Raw genomic sequence first — 17,088 nt, forward strand, 5'->3', positions numbered from 1 at the left:
TTTCTCTATGTTTGTCTGGGTGGTTTTGGTTTGGGTTTTTTTTTTTTTTTAATTTTTATTTTAACACCCCTTGGGTGCTAAGCGTTGTACTTGCGTGCCTGCCCAAAACTGCTTGAGTCTGATCACAATCCAGAAAGAGAGCATCCTGGCCCCTCAGCCTCCCTGGGCGTTTTCGGAGCACACCTAGCACACTCAGACAAGATAAGATCCAAAACCCAGTGGCAGCTGCCACTTTCTTTTGAAACCTCTTATATAGCAGCCGAACGCTTGGAAGGCTTGGGGATCAAAACCTCCTTCGGCATTTTATCTAACAGCTGCTTTATGCAACACGCCAAGAGGTTTCGGAAGGAGATGGGCCCCCACAGTAAATGCTTGTGGTCTATAGCCGTTGCTCGCTTCGTCTACTCTCTTTCTTGCACCAAATCTGGAATAAGCATCCACACCGTAGCGTGGCTTATATGGGCATAGTGAAGAGTCGCCTTTCCTCCTGGCCCTTGCCTGAGGGCCGAGGGTTGGTGCCTTCTCCGGGAGGGATAGGTTTGAAGTGCCACGAAGGGAGGAGGAATTAAAGCAGGTCTCCCGCTTCCTTAGGCTACAGTTTAAAGGAGGGCACACCGCTGCTTCCTCCGGGTATGGCTCACTTGCTTGCACGCAAGCGGGAGCGCGGCAATTTGACGGTAGAGAAGCACCTAATTTTGGGTCACGTGTGAGCATAGGCAGTTCCTGGTAGCTCTGAGCAAGGTACAGAGCTCCTCAGGCAGGAGAGCCAGAGGCATTTCTCTTCTGGCCGGCCCATGCTAAGCGTGCTGACAGTAAGTGGCTCCATGCCCAGCAAGAAGTTGTTTTGGAGCCTCAGAGGTGTCTGACTTCTCGGAGGCCGCGAAAGCACTGAGGACCCTAACCCCGGGGATGCACCCTTGGAGCAAGGCCCTTAAAAGCTGGGTGTTGCAGCGCACGCATCTTCGGTGCCAAGTCTTTTTTGGAGCTTGCTGCACGTAACTTGTGCAAGACCTCCTGCATAATGGCTTTGCAGAGCCAAAGCCCAGCCTGTCCGACGGACCACATCCCTGCCTGCTCGTTGGTTTGTCAGTTCGGCGAGGCTCACAGGACTGGAATCAGTTGCTTTTTCTCAAGCTGTTATTAAAAAAAAAAAAACCTTCTAGTGTTGCTTCTGTGGAAAAGCGTTTCTGCTCGTTGCACGGTGCTGGAGTGGGACTCATCTAACCTGGAGCCTGGAGACTGTCCCGTAGGACAGAAAGGAGGCATGCTGCCCAGCCAAGCCCTGGTTTCACTGGATCCAGCTGCGGTGGTTTAGGTTTCTGGCGGAGTCTATCTGAAAGCGGCACAGAGCAAAACACAAAGAGAAGGAGGGTCGTAAGTACTCCCATTCTGTCCTGATAATCCCTTAAAAAATAATTGCAGGCCTAAACCTCTGGCCTCCAGCAAATTTTCCACTCGATTAGAGGCTTTTGTGAAGCTGGGGAAAGGGACACGCAGACTTGCACATTGTGCCGCTGCCCGAAACTTCCAGCTGGGATTTTTTCCATCAAAAGGGGATTTTAGTAAAACCATTATAAGGGGCTTAGTCACAGAAAAGCAGTTGAGCTGAGACAGAGGTAGATTAGCTTTAACATGCTTGTTTTTGGCACTAGGGACAGGGTGGAAGTTACACCCAGCCGCTCACATGCAGCTTCCCCCTGTCTGGCTGAGTCCCCGGCAGGTGTGTGCGGGAGATGTCCCCCCTCATGTCCCCCCTCCAATGTCCCCAGGGCATGCTGTGTCTGAAGCTGGCAGAAGTGAGGGGAAGGGAGCGGGCAGCCCAGGCGCAAGTCGTCGCACCGTGTGGTCTGGGTCTGGAAACCAAAAGTCGCTACCGCTGGATCGGTCTTTGGTGTGGTCCGGGCGAGTTTTTGCTAATGGACAGGTGCTTCTCGGGAAGGAAAACCGTGAGGGGCCATAGCATTTGCAGCCTTAAGGACCGTGTCCTGCCTGTGCCTTTGATCTGCACGGGTGGTCCCCGAGCATCGCTGCAGGAACAGTCCTGGTGAAGATGTAGACAGAGCAGCTGGGAGAGCTGCAATCTGAGCCATACCTGATGTCGTGATGGGACGTCGGCCTTGAGGGCTGTCAAGGTGGCGCTTTTTGTCAGCTCTGCATTTGTTTGGTGAGACTCGCCTGAAATAAAAGCTGCGACGGCTGAAGAGTCTGAACAGATAGGGATGGCTTGTTGGAGTGGTTCCTGCTGCTGTGTACAGCTCACACTCGTACACCGGTGCTTCTGGGGCTCTGGGTGGCAGAGCCTGGTGTGGGAAGAGTAGGAAGATGTCCTCTGCAATGAGTGTTTCTCTGTCCTGATCCTCCCTCTCCAGGGCTACCTTAGGCTGGAAAACTCATTTCGGGTTTTGCTGCTCCAAGTGGCAGAAGCCAGCAGGACTGGAGAGGGGAGAGATGGACAGTGGGCGCTGTTTGGCCAAAAAACAACAATAAAACAAACAAGAAAATAATTTTCTTAGTGTCAAGCTATAGATATCAAGAGATGCAGACTTCAGGCAGAAGTACTAAATCTAGGATCGGTGTTTTCTAGAAGGCAGCCCGTGCAGGCCAGGGCATGCAGGTCTCGCGCAACGATGGGGTGCACGGACCAGCGGTCCAGCAGCCGCCCAGCTGCGCCAGCTGTGGCTTCCCATTTTGGTTCATGGTGCAAACCCTCAGGACCCTTCACCACCGACAAGTCCTGACGACGAGGAGTAGCGATGGGGTTCACCGCTGTAGCTTCCACCGCACCGTTCCCGCGCCCCCCATCCGATTCCTCACCCCTCTCACCTGGTGCCCCGGCTGTGACCCCCGAGCAACGCACTGGGGACATCGCAGGGGACAGCACCCCCGTGAGAATTAATTCCTTTTGATTAATTAATGTGTGGGGCTTGAATTAATTAATGTGTGAGGTGAGGAGCCCTGGCCTGGGATGAGGCAACCCGCCGCCCCCCTAACACCCCCCCCCCGGGGAGCCGGGGCTCCGCTGGGGCCCGAATGGGCCCCAGCGGAGCCCCGGCTCCCCGGGGGGGGGGGCCGGCCGGTTGATCCGGTACCGGGCGAGCGGCGGGACTCGGCGGGCAATGCTGCCGCCTGGCGGAACGGCGCCGCGCCTGCAGGCGGAGCCCGGCCCGGGAGCGGCGGCGGGAGGGCGGGGAGCCGGTGGGTCCCCGGAGGCTCTGCGAAGTGGGGAAAGAAACTTAGGGCTGCCCGGTGGCTGTACGGCTCCGGATAGGGGATGGGATTGCGGGTATATATATAGGGGATGCGGATGCATATAGGGGATGGCGGATGGGGATGCTTCACCCAGCCCACACCAAGGCAAAAACCCCGTCAGTATCATAGGCAGCATTCACGGTTTTTTGTTTTTTTTTTTGTTTTTTTTTTTTGGTATTACCACGTTGTCCCCGCCTGGTTTTACTGGGGGTTTGGCAGACGAGCGGGCCGAGGGATCTCATCGTCCCCATCACCTCTGGCCAACCCACGTAGGGATCGGTGGCGCGTCGGGTGCTTCGGTCAAGCGGCCGGAGATTTGCCGGAGCCGAGAGGCAGGCGTTGCATCCCGGGCGGCTGCACAAGCCTGGAGGAGCAGAGGAAACCAGCTCGCCTGTGGCGTGAGCAGCTTTAGGGGACTTCTCCCCAACATGCGGCAGGAGGAGTTTATAGCGCTGAAGGATGCAGGTGCTTCACGCTGAAGCTGGGGCGCTGGGCGTGCAACTGTGGCTGTCACGAAAGGAGATAGTGGCAGGGTTTTATTGCTGCTGGGTGCTTGGCGTTGTAGCTCACCGAACAAGGAGAGAGGCTGCTGGGTGCAGAGCTGCGATCGGTGTCCCTGTGTGGTGCCGTCTGTACACCTTTGGTGCCAACCTACCAAGACCCTTAAGTGGCCCGGGGGTTGTAAAGTTTGGATGCTTTGGGGGAGAAAGAGAGGAGGAGGATGAGGATGAACCTCAGATATAAATGTTTTTGAGTTGGTTTTGTTTTGTTTTTAAAGCTAGGAGGTGAAATTGCTTCATCTTCAAATCACTAAACTGTGCTTAGAGACACAAGACTCCAAGGGAGGAAAATAATGAGGAGGAGTTGCCCATTTCTAGATCCAAGTTAGTTTCTGTAGCAGAAGAGGAGTTTAGTTTATATCTCAGTAACCCTCTCATGTGGAAATACTTGCTCAGGGTATGTGTCCAGGCCCTGGTATTAAACTTTTGACACCCTTTCCAAAACATACCCCAGATTTTAGGAAATCTTTTAGGAAAATCCCATTTCCCTTCATCTTTCTGTTGCAAGAATAGATCAGATTCGGATCTTTCAAAATCTCCGTGGTGCTATTTCAGTTTGGGCTGCCACTGAGCTAATGCATTTGGTAGATTTAATTAAAGAAGGGGGATAAGCACTAGCATCCCTGCCAAACGTGGCTGGAGTCTAAGTTCTGGCACAGGAGCCCGACGAACCCTCTCCAGCTCTTTCTTCCGTGCAGCTTGGGGCTGGGGAATTGAGCAGGACGGCCTCGCTGGCTGGCCGTGGCGGGGAGCGTCACGCAGCCCAGCCAGCAGCTCTGGCCTGGGGCCTCGCCCATGTCCTGAGGGGTCCTCACATCCAGCCCGCACCACCCAGTTGAGTTTATCGATTATCTTTTTCCTCCATAAAAGGCACTATTAAAGAGCTGCTGGCTAAAAGAAAGGGATTTAAGGAAGAGGAGGGAGAGAGAGGAAACAAACAAGGGTCCGCTTTGCTGGAAGCATCCTGCATACGTACATAGTGAGGCTGCCGTGTCCAAGGGACACCTACCCTTGAGCTGTTAATGGCAGCCTGTGCTAACTTCTAGCTTTGGTTCCAAAAACTTTGGTGTCTTGGCCACCCAGCTCTTGTTTTAACTCTTCCCTGACCGCCAAAGGGCAGGTTCAGGAGTAAGCTCTGTACTTCTAGCACGGAGATCACCTCTCGTCCTAGCACAGGCCCCAGGCAGTTTGTGTGACAGCTGCCCCGTGACCCCGTTATTTATTAACGGAGAAACAAAGGACCCCAGAATCACCACGACAAACTGATTCAGCTGAACCCACAGCGTGGGGTGGGAAGGTATAAAATGTCTAAATCTGTCCTGCACGGACCTCCCATATGCTAGTCCAAGGGCAGTAGGACCCAGGTGGAGCCTCCTTTTCCTCCCCATCTCCTGGGGAGAGGAGCCAGCCATGGGCTCTGGCCAGGGGAGCAGCTGCTGCAGCAGACCAGGGACCCGCATGCACGCAGGGACTTCGCCGCAGCTTGCGAGCCGGCGTCCCCCACCACTGCCCCTTGGTCCCCGGCCACCTCCTCCTCTGCCTGGTCCCTTCATCCCCCTTTTGCATCGCTCCTGTTCTGCTCCGCTTCCTGCTGCCACCTGTCAAGTGTGGCCCCTCTGCTCCCCAGAGCCACCAGTCCGTAAAGCAGATCCCTGGTTCGTCCTCCGTGCCCCGGCTTGTGCGGCTGTAGGCAAGGGACCCTGCTGCCCCAGCTGGCACGGCTGGGTGGGCTGGGAGCGCTTCTGCTGGGCGCAGTGGTGAAGGCTGGCACCAAAGCCACGACTGGGGCACTGCGGGCTTGCTGGCACAGACGGGAGCTTCCAGCTCACTTCCAAATAGTGGGTTGTTTTTTTTTTTTTATCGTTTTCTACCCCAGTTGCCAACTGAGTCATCTTCAAAAATTCAAGAGCGGCTGGAGAGTGAAAATTAAGTTTCCTTGTTACCCTGAGGAGTCATATGGTAATTGGTCTATGGTTGCTGGCAATGGATTGATTATTTTAAGAAACCCTTCTCTCTTGCTAGTAAACACGCGTTCCCCAGCCCCGGCCTCGCTGGACGGGGAGGACTGCCTCTGTGCCGGGGAAGGTGCTGTCACACTGGGGCGTGAGGAGCACTTGCTCCATCTACGGGAACAGCCCAGGGTGTCTAAACGCTGGGCTTTGGGGAGGCTTTGGTTTCGGCAGCTTCCTTAGGCTCGGGTTCCCCTTAAATAGCATTGTGGGCCACGTGGGCAATGTTCTGACTTGTTTTTTTTAAGTGGGGAGAGGAAGTTTGGGGGGTTTTTTTAGGGGAAAAAAAAATGCTGTCCTAGTTCTGATTACAGAACTTGTGAGCCCACACGTTATACTTAGACATAGGTGCCCTGCTATTATCCATGTGAACATGGGGCTTAACAAGAAGAGATGCCATTTTCACTCAAATCCAGCAGAAACAAACCTACCTTATGAGAGATGTATCGTTCCCCATCCCTGGCTGGAACTGCTGCCTACCCCAGGAACATTTACATTTACAGCAGTAATGGGAACCTGATCTGGAATTCCCATTGTTTATAACGTTCATACATACATCCTCTTTTTCGGTCAAGAAGTTACTGTAAACTTTTTTTCTTAACGCAGAAAAGACAGACCCCACACCTCCCTCCAAGGAAAGGAAGATGGATATAGTGTCAGGCTCAATTAGATCCAATTGTGGTGGCTTTCCCTAAAGCGAACAATGCAGCTTTTGTGATGGACTCCCAGCAGAAAGCCTGGAAGTCTTGGAAAGAGAGCAGGAAAAACCAACACACGCCCCGAAGTCCAAACCTTGAGACAGCCCAGGTCCTTAGGATGCGGAGGAGATAGCGTTTCAAGAGGTCCAGAGTTGGGGACAGTTTTCCCCTTTGAAACGCGGCACTGACATAAAAGGGTTGAGGTGGTTAGAGCTGGCAACAAAGAAGTATGCCCAGTCCAGCCTCGACCAGAAATACCTGTGGAGGCAGAGGCTGAGCAGCCGGGCAGGCCGGCCCCGGACGCGGAGGGGACCTCCTTTGGTAGGGCATCCGACCCACCTGGAGCAGCACCCCAGCGAGGGGTGCCGGAGCGGGGTAGCGCGGGGGGAACAAAGTGGCCTGCTCAGCGCTGGAAGTGCTTAAAATGCAAATGTACAGGAACTTCAGACCATCCCCCTCCCTCCTCCTCGGCGTGGAGGAAAGCAGCTTAAATACAGCCAGGCCTGGAGAGGAATGTTAAAAAGAGGGGAAGAATCGCCCTCCTCCTTTCCATAGGGACCCGGGCCCGGCCAGATTGAGTATGCATGACTGAGCAAGCAAGCAAGGACAGCTCCTCTTTTAACTTTCCTGAACAATGGCTCCGGCTTCTTCCACCATTTCGCATTCCCCCTCCTTCGAGGCAGGAAGGGGCAGCGGGGCGAGCGAGCCCCGCCGCCGGGCTGGGGGGAGACAGCTTTGTCGCTGCCCGATAAACACTGCTTAAGCTCCATCTCCAACAACAATAAAAAACCCACATCGTGGAAGGCTAAAAAGGGACCCCGTCGGGTTAAAAGTCATACATTGAGGAGAAAGATTATGGTATGGGACAAAGGACACCTTAGATTAGTCAAACTTTTCTTTTTTTTTTTTACATTCCCGCTTTACTTCCTCTTTAATCTTAGCCTGGGCAGTGGAAATCAACCAAGACGTTTTGGATTTCCCAAGTCCTCGTGCACCAGCGAGGACGCGGTTTTTGGTGGTTGTCACTGCTGGGAAATGTTTTTACTTGATGGGTCTTCCACCCAGGGTAGGCGTCAATATAAGTAAATCACATATAGTAATCAAATATAAGTAAACCTCTACCATCTACCTGGCACTTCAAAAAATTAAGAAACACAGCCCTTCTGTCCCCCCTCCCAAATGTCTTCCTCTGCCACTGAATACTCTGTTCACTTGCTAGCAAGCTTCAGCGCTTCCCGTTTGTCCGACCTCAACCTGAGCTGACACCTCGCGCCGACGGGCAGCTGAACTCGGCTTCTCCCCACGGAATCCACAAGCACCCTCGTAGACAAGGCTGGTCCTACCAAACCCCTTCCTTACAAACTCTTCATGATGATGTTACTCAACATCCTGCACAGGAGGCACCAGGCTCTCTTCCTTCCTTCTCCTCCTCCGTCACTCACTGGAACAAGAGTGAGCAGCCCCAAACCCCCGGCGTGAGCCGCACGGCATACTTACCAAACCCAACGCATAGATAGATACCTATCTTTAAAAAGCACAGACAACACAGATACAGCTTTTTTTTTTTTTTTTTTTTTCAAAAACATACTTCATATTTCCTCTTTTATTATATAAATATGTTTAACCTTTTACTGTAAGAATATAAAATGTTTTAAGAGGATCTTTGTTATTTTTTTTATACAAATTCACAAACAGTACAATTAATCCATAGGGGTCTCTGGGTTTGCGTTAACTCCGTGGTCTGGCCTGTTACTGTGGAGGATTTGAGATTTTGAACAGATGAGCAAAAAGAAGCCAAGATCTTTTTCTTTAAAAAAACAAAACAAAACCCCAAAACCAAACTTATTCTTCCTCTTTCAAATAATAATTAAAAAAAAAAAATCTAAAGACCCAGCTCCATTTTATTGACAGAACAGAGATAAGACAGATGAACTTCAGTCTCCTCCCCTTCACATTGCAGCCTCAGGGCCTGCAGGCCAGCTCTGCTCCTCTCCACCTACAAACAGGAAGCCTCGCATAGTGACCTTTTGTAGGTGATTTGGGAGGGGAGGGGAAAGCATTTGCATATATCTATATATATAATTTTTTTTTTTAAAAAACGAACTTGCATTTTACACATTTCTGTTAACAGTAGCCCAATCCTCAGCATGGATTCTCACGTGTTACATGTTTGTGCTAGAAGAGTAAAAACGCAGAAGCACAGTTTGGGTCCCCAGTCCCCAGTGAACAGGGAGGGAGAGGCACAACCAGAATGTGAAGGTAGGACACAACAGGGTAAGCTTAAAAAAAAAAAACAAAACAAAACCAAAACAAAAATCTTTAAAAAGGGGGGGGGGGGGAGCGGAGGGCAGGGAGAAAAAGAAGAACAAACCCAAGGGGCATTATTCCAGTCTAGGCACAAAAATGTTTCAGTCTCAAAATCTCTTTCCTGTAAGAATTCCAGGGCTTTTGAGGAGGGGGGGGGGGGGGGGGGGGGGAAGTAACAAATTAAAACGAGGTAGCCAGACATCATATATATATTTATATATATAGAATATATTCAGCAGAAAAAAAATGTACTTAAAAATCCACAAGAACAGCAACTTCAAATGTCTTTAAAAATAAAACCATGTAAGAAAATGAATACTGTAAAGAGGAGAATGAGTGAGGGAAACTGGGATCAGTTACAGGACGTAAGCAAGGGATAGATGGGAGAGTAAGAGGCTGTTTTTGTAGCAGTAATTTTTTTTATGCATTTCAAAATAAAAACAGGTCACAGTATCTCAAATGAAGCAGAAATTAAGCTGGAGATTCTTCCTCAAGTCCCCTGGGTAGAGGGGAGCTAGCCACCCCTTCTACCCGCTCACCCCCAACCCAAAGAGGAATGGATATGTAGCTGGATATGTCTATCCCTGTTGCCAAGAAGAAGGAGGGGAGAAAAAGAGAGAATGATGAAAGGGAAGACGAGTCTCGGTAACTCTCGGTGTCCCCCAGTGCACGGGAAGGCTTAAGAGACTGGGGTCCGTGTCCAGTCCCCACAGAGACAGGAGAAGGAGGAAATGGTATCTTCATCTCCACTAGAGAGAGGGGGAGAGAGAATGGAGTGCCTAGGCTCTTCCGTTAACCACAGTGCAGGATGACACGGAAACGTACTGACAAAAGGAGAGGCTGAAGCTATCCCTAGTCTCAGTGCAGTGGAGAACTGGAATAGTGGGAGGTTGTATCCACCGACAGCAGAGAATAACATGGAACTGGAGATTGAAAACAGATTTAAAAAAAAATAATAATCAATGTACCTAGGGAGCAGTATTTCTGTCACAATTCCCAGTTGAGAGGGGAGGGGCAAGCGCAGAGGTGGAATAGTTATTTTACTAAAAGCTGCGTCTGTGCCCAGCGCAGGGTGACTGGGTGGCTGGGTACATAAGTGTAGCTAGGAAGCCTCTTCTGCTGTTGTTATTTTTTGTTCCCATCTCCATTCCCACTCTCCTTTATATAAACCAAAAATAATCTATTCTGAATACATGGCAGAACAAGGGTCTGTCTTTATCCATCCTTAGTGCATGAGGGGATGGAATCAGGGAGTGGGGATAAAGAGGGGTGTCTCTAGCCCCAGTGCATAAGAGTGTGGGCTTCTACCTCTTCCGCAGGGAAGGATGCTGTGGGAGACAGGGGAGCTCTGTCTCCCCAGCACGGAGCTGGAGGCATGACCTGGAAAAAGGATAGGTGCTTTCTCTCTCTCCTCCTGCTCCCCCTTCCTCTGCCTCCTCCTCCAGAGCAAGGGTAGGTAGGCAGCACAGAAGGGTTGAGGATATACTCTCTTTCTCTATGTTCCTCCCTCCGGTGCCAGGGTGCGTGGGTAGCATGGCTCTGTGCGTGCCCCTCTCTCTCTTTCTCTCCTCCATTGCAGCAGTCAGTCAGTCAGTCAGTGAGTCCCTCCGGAGGAGATGGAGGTCTCGGGGCGCCCCCTCCTCTCACCTGACCTTCTCGCTCTCAGTCATTTCCCAAAGTCCCAGGTTGAGCACCTTGAGGCAGGGCAGCTGGGTGATGCGCTCCAAGCCCCGCTTGGTAATGCGGGTGCAGCCGTAGAGATCGATGCCCGTGAGCTGGCTGAGGTGTTCGGCAATGAGCTCCAGGCCCTTGTCGGTGATGCGGACGCACTGGCCGATGTTGAGGGTGCGGAGCCCGTGCATCTGCCGCACCATGCGGTTGATGCCCTCGTCGCTAATGTGGCAGGAGCAGAGGGAGAGGGAGCGCAGCCCGTCCAGGCCCTGCGCGATATAGGCCAGGCTCTGGTCCCCCACCTTGTCGCAGAAGGAGACGTCGAGGCCGGACAGCCGCAGGCTGCCCATGGCCAGATGCATGATGCCCGTGTCGCTGATGTTGTCGCAGGAGCGCAGGTTGAGGCTGCGCAGGCTGCTCATGTGCGACAGGTGCAGCAGCCCCGCGTCCGAGATGCCCCCGCAGAAGCTGAGGTTGAGCTGGCGGAGGCGGCCCAGCCCGCGGGCCAGGTGCTTGAGCGAGAGGTCGCTGAGCTTCTGGCAGTCCTGCAGCGTGAGCTGCTCCAGGCCCAGGCAGCCCTCGGCCGCGCTGCGCGTCATGCCCGCCAGGTGCCCGATGCCCACGTCGGAGAGGTGCCGGCAGGAGCGCAGGTTGAGGCTCTTGAGGCGCTGCAGGCCCCAGGCGATGAGGAGGAGGCCGGTGTTGGTGATGTTGCTGCAGCCCCCCAGCTCGAGCACCTCCAGGCCCTTGAGGTACTGGGCGATGCGGCCCAGGCTGCTGTCCGTGATCTGCTTGCAGAGGCTCAGGTTGAGCGAGCGCAGGGAGCTGATCTCCGCCACGAAGGCGTGGCCCAGCCCGTTGTCGGTGAGGTTGTAGCAGCCGCTGAGGTTGAGGCTCTCGATGTCCGCCATGCCCTGGATCACGTAGCTCAGGCTGCGCCGCAGCGACAGGATCTGCACCCGCCGGATGCCCCGCGCCGCCAGGCTGGGGAAGAGCGAGGGGTTGGCGCGGCGCAGGTGCAGCTTGGCCTCCACGCCCCGCCAGACCGAGCGGTGGTAGGCGGCGTCCCGCCAGGCCGTGCACACCTGCGCCGCGCGGCCCTTGTCCCGCACCTCCAGGTACCCGAAGATCATGGCCAGCAGCTCGGGGAACAGGCACGAGATGTGCGTTTCCATCGCACGCCCGCGCCCGGCCGCCCCCGCCGGCGCCGCGCTCCTCCTCGCCGCCGGGCCCGGCCCGCTTCCGCTCGGGGCCCGCCCGCCTTCCGCTCCGCGCCGTGCCGCGCCGCGCTCCTCGCCGCCGCCGCCGCCCTCACATCGCCGGCCCGGGCGGCGCGGCCCGGCCCGCGGGAGACGCTGCTGCGCGACCGCCGGCCCGGCTCGGCCCCGCGCCCTGCGGCCGCCGCCGCCGCCTCTACCGCCGCGCCGGGCGGGCCGCGCCGCTGCTGCCGCCGCGCTGCTGCGGCCGCGCCGCCCCGTGCCGCATCGTGCCGCCTCCCGGCGGGCGGGCGGGTGCGCCCCGGCGGCGGCGGCGGCCCCCGCGCTCCGTCCCTGGTGCCGGCCGCCGAGCCCCGCCGCCTCCCTTTGTCTCCGCGCTGCCGCCGCTCACAGCCCGCGGCCCCGGGCCGCCCGCATCCCGCGGCGGCGGCGGCGAGAAGGCAGCGAGGGCAGGGGGTCGCGCCGGCCCGGCCCGGCCCGCCCCGCCGCCGGTACCGACTCCGCCGCTCCGGGCCCGGCCGCCGCCGGCCGCCTGCTCCGCTCCGCCGCGCGCCGCTCGCTGCTGGGCCCCGGCGCCGCGCTCCGGCCGGGCGGGAGGGGGAGGAGGCGCGGCGAGGCGAGGCGGGGGGGGAGGAGGGAGGAGGCGGCGCTGGGCCGGGCCTGGCGGCGGCGGCGCCGCTCGCGTTCCCCCCGCCCTCTTCCCCCCCCCGCGCCGCTTGCGCAATGGTACGATCCGGAACACTCCGAGCCGTCGCCCTGGAAACAGCGCGGCCCATTCGCTGCGCCCCGCCGTTAACCGTTGCCGCGCCGCGGCGGCGCCCCGCTGCCCGCCGCCCCCGGCCGCCGCCGCCGCCGCCGCTCCGCCGCCGGGGGCGCCACCGGGGGGGCCGGGGCCGCCTGGGGCGCGCAGGCCTCCGCGCCCTGCCCGTCGGGCGCGCCCGAGGCACGCCCCGAGCGCCCCCGGCGGCCGGCGCCCCCCTTGCCGCCCTGCCAGTGAGGAGAAGTCGTGGCTGGGCGCTGCGTTGTCACCCTCGGATGACTTGTGCCCGCCGGGGCGGGGGTGGCGGGGCCCCGCCGTGAGGAGGGTTGAGCCGCGGATGGCACCCCCGCTTCAGCCTAGCCCCGCACCGCGGGCCGGCCAGCCCCCTCGCTCCAGGCCTCCCTGCTCCCCCGTGAGCCCCTGGCGCCTGCCACCGGCCCACCTCCGCCTCGGGGTTTGCCAAGGGCCGCACCGAGCCGGCTGGTAAACTACCCCTTGAGCTCCTGGGGAGCCCGCGGCCGCCGGACCCCTGTCAGGAGGGACAGGGGCTCATGCTGCTGCACACGGGGCGGCAAGGGGAAAGCGGGCCACCGCCTGGCCCGTGCCTGCTGGAGCGTAGGCCGCCTTGGTCTGCGGTTTGGCCTCGAGACTGTGTGATGACCTTGAGGACCAAAATTTGGGAACCCCCTGTCTCGGCGTCCCTGCAGGAGCGATAGGAGCATGGCTGTAAATAGCTTGGAGATCTGGGTAGCTGTCAAGGTTGCTAGACCTCTGGGTGGACCGTTCTAGGGCCTCCGTGATGGGAGATGGAAAGATTTCTGAAAATGGCTTTCAGCTAATGGTCTCCTTGAACTAGCTCCGAAGGTAGTTGAAGTACTCACATAAACCGAGCAATTTCCAGTGATTTCCAGCAATTTCAAGAAAGATTGTTTGAAATCCACATTTCCTACATGTCTGTAGCCTCGTGTAAACTGTGCATGTTCCAACACTGGGCACTATTGCGGCAGTGTTAAAAATGGGTTAAGTTCTACCAGAGATCAGGTAAGGCTTTTCAAAACAGTTTCAAAAGACCAGGACTGCCCTTCTGTGCCAAAGGGCTGTAAAGAAAAAAATAAAGTTCACATTTGTTCAACACGACAGGGCGCATTTTTAATACTGTTTAGATTACTAAAACACTGCTAAAATCAGCCTAGTTACTGACATGTTTGCTGTACCAAGACTTTTGCTAACCTGAAGGAATAAGCTCTATTTTAATCATCATCTAAATTTCTCTGCTGCAGAAATGCCCGTGGCTCCATCTTCACCTACAGATTCCATATTAGTAGACGCTGTTGCCTACTTAGGAACATTTAGATTTCATTCTGCTTTTTTCTTTCCTTTTTGCTTCGAGTTGGAGGCAGCGCGAGTTGAAGGACTCTTAGGCTCTGATCCTGCAATGAGATCCCCGTGCATATAAGCATCACTATCGACATTAAGGCTGTGGTTTGGCAACGCAGAAAATGCAGCAGTACAACTCCTATTATTGGCTCAAAAATGGGGTGGCCGCATGATGTGAAGCGCTGACCTGGTATTCATTCACTCTGCCTGCTCAAGTTAATTCAAGAAGTTTTTGACAGGTTAACTTTTTACTAGCAGACTTTATGCCGGATCAGGTATCGCTGTACACAACTCCAGCCAGATCAGGTATCGTCCGCACCCCGGCGGCTGGCATACGGCCAGCGTAAAATTGGCGTTGGCTCTGTATCGTGCGCTCTGGCTCATTCAGCAGAAGTGTGATCATGTGCCTTGGCCTGATCCCGATCAAATTTGTACTCCTGGGTGATCCAGCAACATGTAGACCTGGTTTTAATGATCGTGGAGCTGCAGTCCCACACGGACGCTGTGCCGGGGTGTCACCCAGTACTAATTATCTTTGTAGCATTATTTTGCGCTGTCGGGGGGATGGTTAACCATCGGGTTAATAGGAAAAAGATTAGGGGCAATAGATTTTGCTGAGCAGCCGCACAGCAAATCTACTGTGCTCAGACCAGCATCGCAACCAAAAAGGAGCATTTCCGTGAAGTGAGGAGCAGGTGAAAGGTGCGGCGTCTCGCGGGCTGCCTGGGCCTGCCTCGGTGAGGATTGTTCGGCTGAAGACGGATCACTTACGAGGAGGCTGAGTCCGGTAGACATCAGGCAACGTGTGAAAGAAATGTGGTACAAAGGTGGTGTTGGTATATCTTAGTGATTGTTGCATTACTCATAACTGGCAAAGCTACAAGCAAGTTATACAAGTATTCTGAAAGAGCGCTAATGAAGTCTTCTACCGTATTATCCCAAATTCGACTGCAGAATCTTACCATGGAAGTAATGCGGTATTTCCTCTCTCTAAGCCTTTCACCTTCAAACCACATTTAAGGGGGAGCAGGGAACAGTGTGCTCTTTAAGGCATAAAAGCTTATCTGAAATACTTTTTTCTTTATATCTTAGCACGTTGTGTCCTTAACGCCTGTTGTGTGTAACCAGCCAAGGTTAGAAATAGATAACGCATTTTCTGGAGACCCTGAAGTTCCCTTTCTCACACGTTACATACTTCGAGTGTCTGTGCTTCCTTGTGAACAATTTAAGATTTACATGTTAAATGGAACAGCCCTGGAATTTGGACTCATGATCCTAATCTACTGTGGGGTTGTTTTTTTTGTGGGGAGCACAGAAAGTATTTTTCTAGTAGATTTTTATTGCTTGCTTTATCTAAGTGACAGATGTTTAGAAATAGAGGTTTAGAAAGACAAAATAAAAGTGCATGAAAAGGGCCAATTTATCACATGGTTGTTCAGTTGATTTTGTGTTTTCAGGAGTAACAAAATATGTGCCGTGTTTTTCATGATCTCATACGGTATAAATAGGAGGTGGTAATCTCCGTGTGATAAACTGCATTTTATTAAAAATCCCTGCCTGCCTCGTGTGCACTCTGACGGCTGATCCGTCCCCCTGGAACCGTCTCCAGCATTCCAGCCCCTTGGGCAGCTCCCAACAGCCGCTTTCTCTTTTTGAAAGCACTTGCCAGATAAATGTTTCATTCTTTTTTTTTCCCCAGTTACACCAGTGTTCAGCAGAGGCCGGACAGTTTTGCTTGGCAGGGGTTCAGGAGGATCCGCATAACTCACTTGTGGCTTCTGCGATTGGAAGTACTTCGTGCTGATAAAGCTGCACCATCGTCTTATCCTGTATCTTTTATTGCATGATTGGGCATAACGTCTACCAGGTCTTTCTGCAGCTCCCATCTCAGTCTGCCCCTATTTGTTCTTTTTGCTTCTCAATTTGCAGGGTAACTTTTAGCTCAGATCAATCATTTAAGAGATAACAAATACAGAGTCCTTCCCTACCCTTCCTTTTCTTCTGCCACCTTACTCCATGTGCTTTCTGCATTTTCACAGCTTCAAACGTGGAATGGAAAACTCATGAACCTACCCGCAGGAATTTTCTTGGCCTTTGGCTTTTTCTTACCTATGGGCTGTGGCCACTGGGACTGCAGGAGAGAAGTGACACAAACCCGCTTGAACAATAAAGCCTGTGGTGGGCTAACCCTTCTCTCTCTTTTGATCCATTTAACCTTAAATTAATTCCTAAAGTAATATATTTCCCCACCTTGCCTAGCTAACCGTACTCCTTTCCATGAACTGGCTCCTTGAGGGACTCTGTTGCTCCTTGCCTTCTCTTGTGCCCCGCAGTCACTAATCCCTCCCATTGCCCCAGCTGACCGCGCTGTCCCACATCCCAGCACCTGAGAGACGAGAGGCAGCTTCATCCGAGGGAGCAGAGAAGACTGCAGGGAAAGGCTGTACAGGCAGCTCGGATTCATGTGCTCCACTCAGTACAGCTATGATGGTCCGAGGGGTGTTAGGCAGGTAGGAGCCCAGTGGTGTCCTCATTCACGCAGACAGTTCTGGAGACCTAGGCTTTCATTTAAAACAGTGGTGCTTTACTTCCTGCCCTTGAAAAAAACAAGGCATGGATGGCCTCAGCCTCCCTCATCTGTTGCAGGGGCTGCAGGCTGGTGCCTGGTACAATCCGTTAGCTAATTTCCTGTGCCTGGCTGATGTTGGGTTTTCAGTCCTTTTGCCCAGCCCACCCCTACATTACTTCTCAGTTTAAAGCGTTTCGCCGCAGTCTAAGCTACAGTGGGGAAATTTCTCCTCTCCAAAAAATGTGACTGGCTTAATGAGTAGTTCAGCTAAGGGTAGTTTAGGACTGGTTCAAGTTCTAATGTCAGCCATGCTCCAGGGGGTTACAGTTGTCCTTCACACGTTGGCTTCCAGACCTTCTTCATCAGATCTGAAGCATGTCCACAAAAATCAACTAAGCCTGATATAGCCCATGGCCTTAAGCTGGGTTTAAAGTTCGTTTAGTGGAACTTCGTAAAAGTCAATTTGGGGAATGGTTTTTGTGTATGGATGAGACCAAAACGGTCCTTTTGCACTCTTGACACCTAAGCCACCATCTTCTGACATGGCTCAGCAAAACGAGGGTGCCAGCTTGTCGTGGAGAGAATTTGGTGCTCATCAGTGTGTCATGCCGAGTGGACTCCTGGCTACTACCGTAGAGTTTTTCTGCTCTTAGCAAGGTGTCAGAGAAGCT

General features: G+C 54.1%; 2 protein-coding genes across 3 annotated transcripts in view; one reads left to right on the plus strand and one right to left on the minus strand.

Moving 5' to 3' along the window:
- WNT5B (Wnt family member 5B) overlaps nucleotides 1-17,088 on the plus strand; it is a 74,606-nt gene that overhangs the window by 24,761 nt on the left and 32,757 nt on the right. The gene's annotated exons all lie outside the window — the stretch shown is intronic.
- On the minus strand, nucleotides 8,332-12,322 carry FBXL14 (F-box and leucine rich repeat protein 14). The gene has a single exon (XM_075504446.1). It carries the CDS (start codon nucleotides 11,667-11,669, stop codon nucleotides 10,467-10,469), a length of 1,203 nt encoding a protein of 400 aa, XP_075360561.1. The 5' UTR covers nucleotides 11,670-12,322; the 3' UTR covers nucleotides 8,332-10,466.

Source organism: Mycteria americana, chromosome 1 (genome assembly GCF_035582795.1).
Source record: "Mycteria americana isolate JAX WOST 10 ecotype Jacksonville Zoo and Gardens chromosome 1, USCA_MyAme_1.0, whole genome shotgun sequence".
Taxonomy (NCBI): Eukaryota; Metazoa; Chordata; class Aves; order Ciconiiformes; family Ciconiidae; genus Mycteria; species Mycteria americana.